The 15,676-nt window shown below is 55.0% G+C and overlaps 1 protein-coding gene and 1 long non-coding RNA gene across 4 annotated transcripts in view; one reads left to right on the top strand and one right to left on the bottom strand.

The window, feature by feature from the left end:
- SPTB (spectrin beta, erythrocytic) overlaps positions 1 to 14,866 on the top strand; it is a 123,441-nt gene extending 108,575 nt beyond the window's left edge. For 2 of the 3 annotated variants that reach the window (XM_029238210.1, XM_029238211.1), the window contains exon 32: positions 335 to 3,142. In XM_029238210.1, coding sequence (XP_029094043.1) covers positions 335 to 482 — 148 coding nt within the window. In that variant the 3' untranslated portion in view covers positions 483 to 3,142. Of the gene's footprint in view, positions 1 to 334; positions 3,143 to 9,886; positions 10,150 to 12,177; positions 12,352 to 12,567; positions 12,611 to 12,757 lie in introns of those variants that run through there. The other variant, XM_029238212.1, reaches the window with a different exon arrangement.
- Positions 3,239 to 14,930, bottom strand: LOC114904368. Its single transcript, XR_003795939.1, has 3 exons — positions 14,861 to 14,930; positions 6,866 to 6,932; positions 3,239 to 6,164 (listed from the first exon to the last, which is right to left on the bottom strand). It is a non-coding gene; the product is annotated as an uncharacterized LOC114904368 (long non-coding RNA).
- Positions 14,931 to 15,676: the final 746 nt, after the last annotated feature.

The following is a 15,676-nucleotide window of genomic DNA, read 5'->3' as shown; positions in this document are numbered from 1 at the left end:
AAGAGCTTTCATTCTCCCCCAGTCCTGGGTGGCCCGAAGGCCTCGTGCAGGAAGGAAATGGGTGGAGAGCAGTGGCTGCTGCACCATTGCCCCCCTGCTCTGGGAACCGGCTGAACACGTGTCCCAGAGGCCGTGCTGCACGGAGCCATGGCATTTCTGAAGCCTCTGCCTAACCTTTCAGGCTGAGGCAGATAGAGCAGCTCCTTGCTAAGTGTCTGCCAGGCTGCTGACTTGGCTTGTGTTCTCTGGGGACGGGGTGGGAAGCCAGGCCTTGGAGGTAGTCTCTGGCCTCTGAGAGGTGTTTGTTCCTAAAGCGGGACTATGTCTTCCATAGGCCTCAAGAAGAGGAAGGCGAGACAGCAGGGGAGGCTCCCCGAGGTCCCCACCGAGCAGCCACCGAGAGAACGTCCCCGGTCAGTTCCCTGTCCCATTTGTCTAGTTCCTGGGAGTCGTTGCTGCCAGAGCCCCCTCATCCCGACTAGGCTCAGCTGGGGCAGGAGGCCAGGATGGGCACACACTGCCCCTACCCCCCAGACTCCTTCAATCAGTCTTCCTTGTTTACTTAGCTTTTCTTAATTCCCAGAATAATTCCCCTTCTCCCTTCAACCAAGAAAAGACTGACATGCCAGCCCACGGACATGACTCTCTTAGTTTGGTTTTATCTGGTCTAATAAATTTTATTATATAAATACATTACCATCTACGTCGGGGGAACAGTTTATACAGGCAGGAATGATTCCTTTGTATACGCTGTCCTTTTACCCATTTTCCCTCTAACGCCATCCTTAACTCTACCCTCTACACCCACACACACACACACACAAATATACTCACAAATGGACCATTTGGTCTTTCTGCCCTGGCCATGGCATTTGAGGCAGTGAAGTGGGCATACCCACCCTCTAGCAGGTTCCTTCCTCCTAAGCAGAGCCCCTCCCCCCTTTGCACCTTCCTGGCCTGAGGCTTGTGGGTCAGTGAGTTGGAGCTAGAGCTAGCTCTGAGGCAAGAACAGACTTGACGGAGCCCTTCAGGAGTGAGGGAGAGCCCCAGGGCTTCTGGGTCACAGGCCTCCAATTTGTAGAAAAAGAGGACGCCTGGGGGAGGTGAGGGAGGGACGCAAACACTCCCACTGCCAGAGGCCTGGCAGATGGCTTCAGGACCTGGCCTGGAATAGATCCTTTAGCTAAAAGGACCCAGGAGGTCTATGCAGGAAGTCTGGGAGGCTGTGATCCAGGCTTTGGGGAAATGTGCTGGGAGCAGCTGACTGAAAAGAAAGCAAGAATCCAGCATGTGCCTTGCATGGCTTTGCCACTGCATGTCCACCACCTCTCCAGGTGCCCAGGTGAGCTTGCCTGAACCTTTAGGAGTTCTTGGTGGAAATTTCTGGTACACCAGCCACCCCAGAAAAATGCACAACACTGAGCATTTCCTGTGCAGAATCCCTGTCAGGTCTATATTTCAGCTCTTCCCACCCTCTGAGACACACACACACACACACACACACACACACACACCACACTCACACTCTGAGCTCCCTCTGACACCTCCAGCCAGCCAGAGGTGTCCTGAGCTGCACCAGCCCTTCATGTCCAGCAGAGGGCACTCCTGGGCTCCCACTGGTGGGTCTCTCCCAGGACTTCCCTCTGAAGATCCCATCGGCGCATGTGGGAGTCTCTGGTGGACTTTTTCTCAGGAACAGCCTCCACTGGAAGGAGAGAGAACTCTGGGGGCTGGCATGGACTGTGGACACGGGGGCTGGGACTGTTCCTGCCACCTGCGCTTCAGCTGTGCGTCCCTGTGTGTCTGTGCACGGTGGTGGCCTGGGTCTACGGGTTCCTTTGTGACCACCTGCGCGATCCATCCATTGTCTGTGTCGTGTACGTCTGTGCAGTGTAATTACATGTGCATCAGAGCCTCCTCCATCCACCGCCTGAATGTCGCTGGATTTGGGGGGAGTATAACCTGCTTGGACCTGAGCGTCTCTGGAAGGAGGGAGTGAGCCCACATTTGAGACCCTTCCCAGAGAGCCAGCCACCCCGCCAGATGGGGAAACTGGCCTGTGCCCGGTACCAGGAAGAAACTGGATGGCGAATCAAATGAACACCAGGCCTGAGGCCTCATGGAATCAGATTTCCTGCTGCTGCTTCTTCCCGAGCCCTTTGTTTTCACGAGGATCCATGGGACTCCGAGGGAGAGTGGGATACCCCACTGGTCTTTGATATGAGAAGAGAGGAGAATGGGTCACATACAGGGTTCAAAACCTTTCCAGAAACCTCAGGCCTCTCCCAGGAAGGCGGCTGTCCGCTGAGCCTTCTCTCTGGGGTAGGCCTGGGTCCAGTGGCTCTCCTGCTGTCCCATGTGTGGTCTGGTGTCGGTGCCCTATAGGATAGATCCGTGCTGTGTGTGGTCTGGTGTCGGTGCCCTATAGGATAGATCTGTACGCTGTGGCTTCACGTGAAACCCATCACTAGTGCATGCCGGCTTCCTGCATGGGAGTGGACCAGGCACCTGAATCCCTGAGTAGACTGCTGCACGGCACACGGTGGCCACCCTGCCAGCCCCGCCTGGTCCTCCGCTTCCCGGGTGTGTGCACGCACAGGGACTGGAGTACCATTCCACGCATTCAGCGTTTCCATTGCCTCTATCACCTCTTACCTTTCCACATTAGAGCATGTTCTAATAAAAACGAAAAGAAAGAAAAAAAAACCCATTATACGGGTAAGTGTGTAAGAGTGCATGAGGCCAAGCAGAAGAAACAAGGTTTCACAAATGGCAAAATTCCTGGAGTGGAAGTCAGGACATTGGGTTCTAGTCCTTAATTGTAGAGACTTCGTGCATGATTTTAGGCAAACCCCCTAATCCTCCCGGGTCTCCCTGCCCTCATAAAGCTCTGTCTGTGGGATTACAGAAAGTCCAGAACATTCCTGTATGTGAACAATGCACCTAGATAAAGGGAGAGTTGGGAGAGACGGGTTTCCCCACTTTTGTCTCGTTCTCAACTCTGAGGAACCTGGTTCTGTGGTCAGGTGCCAGCTGGTGTGAGGCTGGAGATGAGAAAGAGATGGCAAGGGGCCAGGGTGTTTCCTGTTTGGGGACGAGAGGAAGCCAGGGTTGGACCTCTGCTCCTGCCAAGGCCAGTGCTCTGAAGGTGGTCCCCGGGCAGCGGGCTGAGCCGTCCCCCTTCCTCTCACCCCCCCCCACCCTCCACCTTATGTGTCCCCCCCTCCATCCTGGGTGCGGCTCTGGGGAGGGCTTGAGGGTCCTGCTAAGAGTCCTCATCTTCTAGGCTCTGAGTGCCCCAGAATCCTCAGTGTACCATTTGCGATGAGATGCTGATTGCTAAGATGCTGAGGTTGATTTCCTGGAGAAGCAGTGGTATTGCAGAGGATCCGAGTCAACCCAGGCTTAGGGGCCCCCAGCCAACGGCTGCGGAACCTCTTCTGTGCACTGTGCCTGTTTCCCGGCCGCGGGTGGGAAGGAGGCCCTGCTCTAGGAACTCTCCCAATGGGGCTGCTGTGATGACGAGAGGGATACCCCTGAGAGGGATTGGTGCTGCGAGGGGCTATGACAAGAAAGAGTCTGCCTTCGGGGTTCCCTGTTTGGGGCAGTCATGCCCCGTCTGCCTCCAAGCCTCAAGGCTACATTCCTCTGTGGTGCAGGGATTCTGGGGTTAGGCCGCTCCGGAGAGCAGCTGCCTGGGTACCTGTCATTATCAGGCCTTCATCAGGTTGTCAGGGAAAACTCTTACCCAAGTGCAGCTCACAGACGTCACTCTTCCCATGACCTTCCAAGACCGCCTGCAGCTGGCTTCCCCAAGAGGACTGGGCATCTCCTTCCAGCGTCTTAGAGGTTGACGTGGCTTCAGGGAAATAAGCAGCACTTGAGAACGTGAGGGATGGTGCCCCAGGGCTGAGCAGGCACTGGGCTGCAGCAGGTCACCTTTTAGCCAGTGGCTGGCTGGCTCCAGCTGCTGTCACTCCCTTGGCAACTCCCCACAGCAGCAGCCTCCTCAGCAGGCAGCCTAGGGCTCTAATCAGAGGCCAGAGGCCTGGCTCTGACGTTCTTGGAGGGAAGGGATGTGGGTGTGGAGGCAGCAGCTGTGTTTCTTCTTGCCTGAGCGAGCTTTCCCCATCCTCCCTCCACTCCCCCTGTGAGGCTGAACTGAGCTGCTGATTCAGGCGTTTTACAGTGAAGGCAAATGGTGTGTTTGTCCATAATGAGCAGACCCAGCCCGGAAAGAACGTCAGTTTTCCCGTGAACCTGGGCGTGTCTGTCTCCCCAGGATGCCTGAATCAGCGTGGCAGGGCTGTGTCTGCCTACAGTCTGGCACCGCGCCCTGGCACTCCAGGCTCCGTGGAGAAGCTGGCTCTCTAGGCTCTTTGTGGACATCTGTCCGCTGCTCGGTGCGCCCAGCTCTCTGTACTGTGGCCGGACGTGATCTTCCTGGCCCCGCTGCTCAAAGGCAACTCCTATGTTCATCTTCCAATCTGTGTTTTAGAGCATCCCCGATACTGATGAACCCAGGATGGGACTCAGTTAACATTGTAGGCATCTCAGAAATGAGGCTTGAAGCTGCCGACTGCTGGGTGTCAGATCTGGATGGGGGAGTCAGTGTCTTCTCTTTTGAGACTGTCTGAGTGGCTGGCTCAGAGTCACCAAGGCATCAAGCAGCCGCCAGCGCCTCCAGGGCAGGGAGCCCACACTGGTGGTGGGAATGGCAAAGACAGCTCCTGAGGAAGAGTCGTTTTCTCCCCCGGGGATGGCCGTGGACCAGGTCTCCCCTCCCTGTCCAAGGGGACCCTGAACACTCCCCTCTCCTTCCCCCGTCACTTTATGTGGTGGCCTTCTGCTCTGTGTCCCCTCCTGTTGTCTTCCCTGGTCCCCAGTGGTCATCTCAGACAGACAGCTGGCCCCTGGGACACAGTGCTGAGCCCCTCCGCTGCCCATCCCACTCCTCACGAGAGCCCCTCACCATCCCTGCCACCAACCCGGTGGACCCCTCGCTGCTCCAGCCTCAGCTCCTCCCATGCATGCTCTTTCCTCTGTTCAGCAACGACGTCTCTGTTCTCCCTTTAGGCATCTGTCTCTGTTCACCCTAAGTTCCCATCTCTTCATCTCTTTGGCTGCTCTCAACTCAACCAACCATCTCTTTTTCTCCTCTTGCAAACAACTGTCTTCTGAACAACCTTCCCAACCTGTCTGCTGACAGCCTTCTCACCCAGAGGATGAGAGCCCAGACCTCGGACACTGGGGGAGGGAAAAAGTTCTCGGCTGCAGAAGTGGCCAGCTTCCCCCACCCCACCGTCTTACAGGGCTATTTGGTTGCCTAAGGTATTCAACAATAGATCTTGTCTGGCCTCAAGCCCCTCTTCTGGTCCTTTCCAAGGTGACCATGACACGACCACACTGCCTCAACCAATCAGCCACGTGTCTTACATAAGCCAGACTCATTCCCCTTTAGACCATGAGCCCCATCGGATAGGCTCTTTTCTCTGGAGCAATAGTCCCACCATCTTCTCTTGCAGCAGGATTTAGTAGGAAGAGCACAGGGTTTGGGACCAGAGAGATTTGCATCCTCAGACTTCCACTCACTAGCTGTGTGACTGTGGGCTAGTTACTCATTTTCCCTGACCCTCAGTTTCCCTCATCTGTAAAATAGGGGCAGTGATACTTGCCTCGCAGAAAGGGTGTGAGGATACAAAAAGAGAATATGGGTAGAACACCTAGTAGGTGATTGTGTTCATTTTTCCCTTCATTTTTTTCTCACTGCAGTCCTTCATCTCTTAAGAGAAACATCCTCCATATGAATTCTAACAACCATTGCCAACACCCTCCCAAACCAATCTTCCTGGAGTGCCCTTCCCTGGAAGCACCCTACATACACACTCTAGGCTCAGTCCTTATTGTGAGGTAGGCAGGTAAGACCATTGCACGGCTAAAGTCAAAATCTCTGGGGTGCATCCTCTTGCCCTCGTTCTCACTTACCAGCATTTCCTTTAGAGAGAAGCTCCCTTGTGTTTCCTTGTTTGTTGATGTGTCTGGGTTCACTGAGCATCTTCTAGAATCTCCCAAAGACCCTGTGGTCGCACCCCTGGTTATTTTTCTCCCTGGAGCTGGAGTTAGTTGTCTGTGTGCTGTCCCCCTGCGCCACCTGCTGGCTTGGCCTGGAAGTACACCTTCAACACCTTTAGTCCAGGTAAGAAATGTACCCATGCTGCCCCTCTTCCCTTCATCTTCTTGAACCTCCTCTGGGGAAGAGACATCTGCCTGCTTCCCCCCCACCCAAGTCAGTTTCCTAACAAGGCAGGACCCTAAAAAGTCAAGCTTACAAGACTCTGCAAATACTCTGATGTGGCCATCCCCAGCCCATCAGGGGCTCAGGCCTCTCCCTGTTTGACTACAATCCTGTGGGATCCTAAAAGGCTCTATCTGTGCCCTTTCCTCCCCTGATGTTCCCACCAGCATCCAGTGCTGCCTGTCCCCTACCCTCCTCTGACATCGTGATCCCAGCAGCCAGCACACCCACCCACCTGTCACCCAGACCTTCAAATCAGAGAACAGACGCTCCATGCTTATTCCAGGCCCCATCCCTGGGCCATTCTCCCTCCTTCTGTTACACCCACTTATGGTCTAAACACTCCAGCAGCCCCAACCTGACGCCCAGAGTTTCTTCCAAGTAGCTGGATCCTCTTTTTTTCAGTGTCCCCCAGCTCCTCTGAGTGATTGCTCTAGGCTGGGTTACCTCTCAGCAGAGTAGGTGTAATCTCTGCACCTTCCTGATGACCCGAGGGCTAAAGCAGCTGGCCTTCTGCCTTATATCACGGAGGATCATCTTAGCTATCCAGGGCCTTTTGGCAGAACCTACCTGTCCCTACAGCCAACGAGTAGCCAGCATCCCCTTCTGGTGCTCTGCTGTCCACAGATCTCTCTGCCTGTCGGGCAAGGCACAATCTCTATCAGAGCATGATATGGTTCCAGGGGCAGCAGGAGAACTGCCCCTCAACCCCCAGCTCTCTTACAAGATGGTGCAAAGCATATTCACCCCTGGGGCCTATAAAAGGAGGGCCCTTTTGCCCAAACCACGCCCCCATCTTTCTCCTGTGTGTCCCCTCCCCTAACCCAGGAGGGAGAGAAGCCCTGCCAGCCCTGGGCCTGGGAGGAGCAGCTGCCACCAGACCCCTCCACCTCCCACCCTCATTCTCGACTCCTTCTCCTCAGGCCTTGGCCTTCAGGGGAGAGGGGAGAGGGTGTGTTTTAAATTGTCTCCACATGAACAGTCAAGAGAACAGAAGAAATCTTTGCATACATTGGAAAACCCCCATTTCCCAAAGCCCACCCATGACCTGGCCATTTAACTTTTGGTCACACTGGCCGTGGCCTCTGACTGGCCCTGCCAGGGAACATGGGTCAGGCATCCATTAGGAAGAAACAGAAGAAAGGTGAGATTAAATTGGGAGGCAGTCCTGGAAAAATCATCTCTATTTTCAGAGGAGAGTTCCCGAAAGGAAGGAGCATGGAAATGAAAAGTATAGGAAGAAAATATGGACACACAGGGCTCTAGTAAAACCAGTCCCAGGAGGGAAGAGGCTGGGTGAGAGGGGTGAGCATGGTTGTGAGGGTCTGCTGGGTTTTCCTCCCAGTATCTGCCACACATCTTCCCTGAGGCCCCCAGAGCAGGTGTGGGGAGGGCCTGGCCCATCACCGGGAGGAACAGCACAGCCAGCTGGAGAGATAGAGGATGAAAGGCTTCACTACCTCCCCAACAGTTATGCCCAAGTCAGAGGGTTGGCCTGACTGGGTCCATAGAAGGACCCCAAACGCAGGCTCCCAAATCCAACCCTGCCACTCCTGCCCTTCCTCCCTGCTGGAGGAGGATCCAAGCAGGGCTTTAGAGCCTTCAGATCCTTGTGGTCAATTCTGGCTCATTGCTGACACTCAAAGATATAAATACTGCCAGATGCATAAAGATGGGCATGGCCCAGCCACAACTCTCAAGAGACTCTAAGACAGGAAAAGATGAGAGCCCTACAGATGTGGTAAAAACTCAGGCCTGTCCAATTCTGGAGTGCATGCTCTTAATTGCCTCTGGTATCTATTAGCTGTGTGACCTTGGGTAAGTCACTTAACCTCTCTGAGCACAGGTTTTCTCATAGATTGAAGGTGTTAGACTAGGGTGGTGTTTTCAAACTTTTCCAGCCATATTATCCTTTCTTTAAATGAAATCTTAGGGAGCCCCAACCTGTTTATTGAACAGCCCTAATTTGATGGGATACAGCCATGACCAGCTTTACCTTTCTTCCAACCACTGCCTTCAGACATCTCCGTTGAGCCTCCGCTTCCCATTCCTTAGTGCCAGCTCAGGCAGACCTTGGTCACTTTTAGCTGTTAAAAAGTCTAACCAGTCTGTTTCAGTTTGAAGCTTCAATCTGATGTCCAGTATGGTGCCCATATCTCTCATTCTCTATTTTGGCTTCGACCCAAGGTCTGAAGGACCCACGATGGGGAGCACAGGGTCTGCTGTTTCCTGGCTCCTCCCCAACACTCTCCTGGGTCTCCATCTTCAGTTGGGACAGGGAGTAGAAAAGGGGGAGTGTCTCTTTACTGCCTGGGTTGGCTCTGGTCCTCTTGGGCTGTCAGTGCCCTTGGTCCTTCAGGTGTCCAGATACCACCTGCTTGGGGGCCTACAAGACCCTTCCCACGTGCTGCTGTAAGGTCTCCAGCAGTCAGGCCTTTGAGACAGGGTTCTGGCCAGATGTCTCAAGCTAGGGTGGCCTTCCTTGGTGCTGGGCACATAGGAGACCCACCCATTCTTGCCCCAGCCGGCATTCTTGTGCTGCACTTGGAGGCTGGCTGCCCCTTGCTGCCGCAATCTGTCCTGCCCTCTCTCCTGGTGCAGTGGCACGAAGGCCTCTGCATAAGGGTGTACCCAGCTGGGGAATAAGAGATCTGCTTCCCCTTCTCATGGGCACCTGACATACCAGCACGTGGCTCCACTGGAGGCCCCTCCCTTGGCTTGGGCAGGGGCTGGGAGGATCCTGTCCTCTACGGGGAGGAGCAGGGAGGTAAAAGCCGTGGACTTTCCCTGGAGCAGTGACTCCTTACCCCTGCAGCACATTCTTTAAGTGCATGAAAAGCTGATTAAGAAATTCCAGTGTGCTGACCCCACTCCAGGCTAGTTAACTCAGCATCCTGAGGATGGGTCCCGGCATCCTTTGTTAACGCTCCCGAGGTGATTGTAAAAGGCAGCCAGGGTTAGGAACCACTGCCCTACTCCAACAAGTCCCCACCAAATGACGGAGGCAGGACCTGGGGAGCAGGTCACGGTCCTGCACCATGACCCAGGAAGGTCTGGGTCTCCCTTTAGAAGGTGGTGGGGGAGGCTTAGGGCCTGGTGCCCTTAGCTTTGGGGTTTTAGACACAAGTGGAAAGTAACAGAAGGGCTCCCATACAACATCCTACCACAAATGTTCTTCTGTCCTGTCTTAGCAGCAGAACCCTTTCTTCATTTGAAGTCTTGCCAGAGCCCCACGGATGACTCAGTAGGAGCTGGAGTATCTGTCTGAAGCAGGGGTGGGCCCTAGAGCCGGGCAGCATCGGAAACCCCATGGATGAGCCCCTTCAGCTCACTCTAAGAACCGTCTGTTCCTATGTTATATTGGAGAGGGGGAGAGTGAGAATGGAGCCAGAGACAGGGGCACAGGCTAGGGAAGCAGGCCAGGTGGAAACCCACAGCAGGTTGAGGGAGGGCCAGGGTGGGCCAGGAAGGGCACAGGAGAGAGGAACCAGACTCAGGTGGGGCCTGCTGACCTCCCAGTTCTGCCGAGAGTAGCCACCCCTGGCTCTGAACCCCCAGCAAGGTGTGCTCCTCCCATATGCCCCTGAGCAGGGGGAAGAAGAGAGGCAGTGGCCCCAGGACCTGCAGCCGCCACTGCCACCAGGGCCGCACAAGGAAGGGCAGGAGGAGAAATCCAGCACAGATGAGAGGCCCACCACAGAGCCCCTCTTTAAGGTCCTGGACACGCCTCTGAGCGAGGGTGAAGAGCCTACAACGCTGCCGGCCCAGGTGGACCACGGGCACAGTGTGCAGATGGAGGGCTACTTGGGCCGCAAGCATGACCTGGAGGGGCCCAACAAGAAGGCGTCCAACAGGTGTGTGAGGGAGGGCCATGGGGTAGGAGGGGTGGGCAGCTCCCAGGGACTTCAACAGAGCAACACGGGTATGCTTGTGGGCGAGGGTGCCCTCTGCCTCTAGTCTGAGAGCTCCTGGGCATTCTCTGGGACAGCTGCTTGGCATGATGGGAAAAGCCTCTCTTCCGTTGTGGTCCTGAGTTCAAATCCTAAGACCTGGTACTAGTTACTCAGCCTCTCACTCGTAAAATGGGGGTGACGGGGGCAGCCTGCCTCCTCAGTGCAGGTGCCATGCCTGGCGCAGAGCAGGAACTCGGTGAACGCTAGCTGTTATTATCCCGGGGCGGGGTAACAGGTAGGCCTTAGCACTAACAACACATCCTTGACCAAGTCCCACTTTTTACCCAATCTGGGCCCCAGTTTCCCCAGCTATAAAATAGGAGAGGAGAAAGAGTTGCTATGGTTCCTCCTAGCAACCATATGACTCTGAGGAAATCATTCAGAGGCTGTGTCGTTTCCTGACCCTGAGGCAGTCATGTCCTTGGGTGTGGTCTACCCAGGGATGCCTAGACCCAAAGTCTCTGGAGGCTCCTGCCTTCAGGTAGCAGTCCAGGGTCCCAGAGAAACAAGGCAGCATCAAGAGGTTAAAGCCAGCCACAGTCCCAGGGCCCACTGGCAGCATACAGAGAGAGCCTAGCCTGGGGGACGTGCCAAAGTTAATTCAAATTCCAAAAATCAATTGGGGGGCCCAGCCAACCTGAAGAGGTTTATTGCTTATATGGAAAGCCTGCAGGGAAAGGGAAACTAGCATTTATAAAGTACCTACTGTGTGCCAGGCATTATGTTAGGACTGATAATAGCTTCTCAAACCTCCTATGATATTGTGGTTTCCATTCTCCAGATGGAGAAACAGTCTCAGAGAGGTTAAATCATTTGTCCATTTACTCCAAGACCAGCTCCTCCTTTGCAACTGCCTTACTTGGGCTACAAGCTCCGAGAAGGTGGTGAGGGCCAGAGGAAAGATCCCTGAGCTGGTGTCAGAAATCTGGGCTTTGTGGAATGGCTCTGCAGCCAGCTTTGTACAGGTCAGGTTCTCTCTTTGACCTTCCAGTCCTTCCTCCCTACGTGCCCTGCTAGTTCTCCACTTTTCTGCCTTCAAAAGGGAGGGAGGAGGAAAGGAGGAAGAGGAGGAAGAAAAGCTTAATGTTTCTCAGTACTCATTACTGTGAAACGGCAACATGTTCCCCATTTGTCAGGGAAGGAGCTCAGGTGAGCCCACACATGAGCCCATAAGCCTGCTGTTCTCACCAAACATTTCAGCTGAGATGAGCCTTGATTTACACCAATACATTTCTTTAAAAAGTGCTAGTACAGGATACCAGGCATATTATCATCAACAAAACAAAATATCACTACCAGCAAAACAAAACCCTGCTCTGTTCACGTTACAGTTCTGTAGTGAGACTCAAATATGCTGGTGGCTATGGAAATGCTTTGAAAAGTTGTTTATACTATTGGTCTTAGACTCAATCATTCTACTTCTAGAAATATATCTCAAGGTAAGATCAGAGTTACAGGCAAGGATGTTTATCATACTGCTATTTAAATCGTGGATAAAATTTCCAGTATTAAAAGGTCCATCAATAAAGAGATTATTTATATATGTGATAGGATACCATATAACTATTCAAAATTATTTTCAAGAAATATTTGAGAATTCAAGTATTTGAGGATGGGGAAATACTCATGATATAGTGTTAAACTTAAAAGCAGGACATAAAATTGAATATACAGTATTGTCCAATTTTAGCTATATATGTGGACAGAGAAAAGACTAGAAGGAAATACATCAAATGTTAACAATCGTTAACTTCTGGTAGTGGAATTACCTGCAGATAATTTTTATTTGCAATTTTTTAAACAGTAAAATGTATTACTATTGATCAGGGTAAAACTGGTATAATTCAGAAAAATGGTAAAGCTATGGGAACTGATTATAGAGATGCTGTATCAGGACTGTAGGTGACCTGCCTCTCTGTACCCTCACAGGTCCTGGAACAACCTGTACTGTGTGCTCAGGAATAGCGAGCTGACTTTCTACAAGGATGCCAAGAACCTGGCCCTGGGGGTGCCCTACCATGGGGAGGAGCCCCTGGCCCTGAGACATGCCATCTGTGAGATTGCTGCCAGCTACAAGAAGAAGAAGCACGTCTTCAAGCTGAGGTGAGGCCCCGCCTGTCCACTACCCCTTCCCTGGTTTGGCATAAGTGGCTGGACAGGGGCCCACTCTTTGGGACCAGCTTCAGACCTGAGCTGCCCTTCAGGGATTTTTCAAGTCAGAGGGGCTGGTGGTCCTGATTTTTGCTGTCATGGGAAAGCTCAGGGGGCTGGGGGATCAGATACAGAGGTGGCCACGCAGGAAACCCTCTGTCCCCCTAGGCTGAGCAATGGCAGCGAGTGGCTTTTCCACGGCAAGGATGAGGTAAGTGCAGGGTTGCCTCGCCCAGACCCCCACCAACAAAGGGGCAGGTGGAAGGGACGCATGCCACTTAACCTCAAGGCTCACTCAGGAGGGGTTGTCCTAGAGGCACCCCGTCCTTTGCGGGGCCCTGACCCTCCTGCCCTGTAGGAGGAGATGTTGTCCTGGCTGCAGGGCGTGAGCACCGCCATCAACGAGTCCCAGAGCATCCGTGTCAAGGCACAGAGCCTGCCCCTACCCTCCATCACCGGCCCCGACGCCAGCCTCGGAAAGAAAGACAAGGAGAAGAGATTCAGCTTCTTCCCCAAAAAGAAGTAGCCTCTCGGGCACCCCGCGGGTGAAGCCAGTGCGTCGGGCCCAGCGACGAGCGGGGACGAGCGCTTCCCTCCTCAGACGGGTCTTCCTGCTGCCCACGGCCTGGCCGCCGCTGCCTGCCGCCTGCCTGCCCTGAGTCGCCGGCCGGGCCCCAGGCCCCGGGCCCCACTGCACTGCAATAGCTGCCTTCGCGCCACCGCCCGGCCCGGCCCGGCCCACGCCTGCCTCCGCGCCCTCTGCCCGCAGCCCCGGCGCCCCGCACACGGCGAGCGCGGGCTCCAGGGACGGAGCTCCCAGCTCCGCCGGCCCTCGGGGCCTCCGGGGCTGCGGTCAGGAGATGGTTTTCGAGGCCCACGCCCTCCTCTCCCCGCCCCCCTCCCGGGCTGAGGGGTGCCAGCCCGTCCCCCGCCCAAACATAAGCTGGAGAAGAAGGCTGATGGGGTTCCTCAGACGCTGCCCACTCCCAAAGCAAGTCTTGCTTGGGGTCACCTCCTGCTAAGTCGCAGCCAGGGAAAGGGAAGGGGAAAGGGAAGAGGACACCGGAAATGCCTGACCTGCCCCGTAGGGGCGTGAGGAAGGAGGCTTCAGGTAGCTCTGGGCCAGGGGCTACTGGGGACTGACGGGACACGACGGCCTCCTCCCCGCTGGGCTTCCTCCGAGCGGGGACTCTCACCTCAGGGGCCACCGCATCCCCTCCTCGCTCCTCCTCCCACCGAAAGTGGGGGGCACCCTGCGATGGGTCCTAAGTGCAAAGGGGCTCCCGCGGCCTCCAGCAGCCCTTGCTGCCACCCCCGATGGTGGCAGGGAGGACCAGGAAGCTCTCAAGCCAGCCCTCTTTTAAAACTACAGTTGCAGTTTAGGGCTCAGCCCAGAAGGAGGTAGATAGGTCTCCACACTGCCTAAGGCGCTGCCTCTCCACCCTGGGGTCCTCCTGCACTCCCAGCAGCTGCCAAACCAGCAACATCCCACTCGGACCCAGGGCCCTGCAGGGAGACAGCACAGGTCCCCAGGTACAAGATGGACACGGCAATGCCTGGAGTAGAGTATCCCAAAGCCCAATACCCCATGTGTTCTGTCTGCAGCTGGTACCGCCTGACGGTGCTGGCTGGACCGACAGCAAATTTCATGACCCGTCACCCTGGGGCGGCAAATGCGGCCACACCCGGGTATTTATTACGACCCACGTAACAACCCCAGACGGCTGGACAAATGCTGGGGCCAAAGCCATTAAGGTGTGGCGGGCACCCTTGCTTAGCTCCTCTGGAAGGTCCTGGCCTTGAGTCAGGGGGCCACATGGGTATCTACCCCACAATCCCAAGCACAGCCAAAAGGGGCCCTGCAACCTCTATCCCCAGGGATAGCTTTCCCTGTGCTGCTGAGGTCAGACTTCCAGATGGAAGAGACCACTAGTTCCACAGGGATTTTTCTCCGCCACTCTCTGAAAGCAATACAGCTCCAGCCCAGCATCTTAACTGGGGTTAGGTCCAAAAGAGGGGTTAAGTTGCAGGCAGCAGGCATTTCCCCTGGGTAGACCAGAAAGGTCCCTGGGGCCAGCAGTTACTGTTTCCATCACCTTCCCCATGGGAAGGAGCCTTAGACACACTGAGATGATCCCCCGGAAGCGGGTGAAGCTCAGGCAGAAATCACAGGCATAGGCATCCAGAGTCACTAGGCCTTCCCAGGAGCCCTTAGTGCTCGAGATCAATACCACCATGTCAAGGGAAGGCGATTTCAGCAGACGAGAACCACAGGAGGGACGTTCTCTGCTGGAGCCTGACAGGTGGTCCCACCTCTGGAGCCAGGGTCTTCATTTGGCCTCTATGCACCTAACCCTATGGCTCTCTGTGCATCCACAGGGGACCTAATCTATACCACCCACCAGCCTCCTTCGATACCTAGGGAAACCAAGGCAGGAGGCAATGAGGTGATGACACTCACCTGGCAATAAAGAAGGCCTCTGGTGCATCTGAGGGCATGTCCTGCTCCAGGGCAGATAGCGGCAAGAGTCTCCCTCAACTGTTCCCATGGGCCAGTCTTCAGAGCGCCAAGAGACTAGGGGCCACCCTCTCCCCTCCACGTGTGCCAAAGCAGCACCTGAAGTGAAGAATTTCAGCAAGCAACTGCACAGTCCCAAGAATGAAAGGGCCTCCAGGAAAAGCTAGGATTTCACCACCCCTGGGCCCCCAGACTGGGCAAGGGCAGCAGCCGGCTGCACGTGACCCACCATCTACTGCCAGCTCCCCACGCATCCCTCCCCCACATCACACAGGCCCCGAGACATGCAACTCACCAGACTGAGACTGCAGGGGCCCAGCTCTGGGACTCCGTGCCACATGGGGGCTAAGCTCCTGGTGCCCTGGCAAGGTTTCTTTTTTCCCTCCTTACATTTTCTATTTTGTAGTTCTTTTTTTTTTTTTTTTTTTTTGCGGTACGCAGGCCTCTCACCGTTGTGGCCTCTCCCGCTGCGGAGCACAGGCTCCGGACGCGTAGGCTCAGGGGCCATAGCTCACGGGCCCAGCCGCTCAGCGGCATGTGGGTGGGATCTTCCCGGACCGTGGCACGAACCCGTGTCCCCTGCATCAGCAGGCGGACTGTCAACCACTGCGCCACTAGGGGAGCCCTGTAGTACTTTTCTTTAACAGTATCCCCAAACAGCTCCAGTCTACACCAGCAAACCAGGATTCCTCCCCAGGGCAGTTTAGAGGAAGCTCCTTCTGGGCATAGTCAGGTGGTCCTCCTTCCCTCTCTCCTTCC

This window comes from Monodon monoceros, unplaced genomic scaffold (genome assembly GCF_005190385.1).
Source record: "Monodon monoceros isolate NGI ecotype Baffin Bay Population unplaced genomic scaffold, NGI_Narwhal_1 Super_Scaffold_21, whole genome shotgun sequence".
Taxonomy (NCBI): Eukaryota; Metazoa; Chordata; class Mammalia; order Artiodactyla; family Monodontidae; genus Monodon; species Monodon monoceros.
The sequence above is the reverse complement of the archived record's forward strand: the minus strand, read 5'-3'. Positions and strand labels throughout refer to the sequence as shown.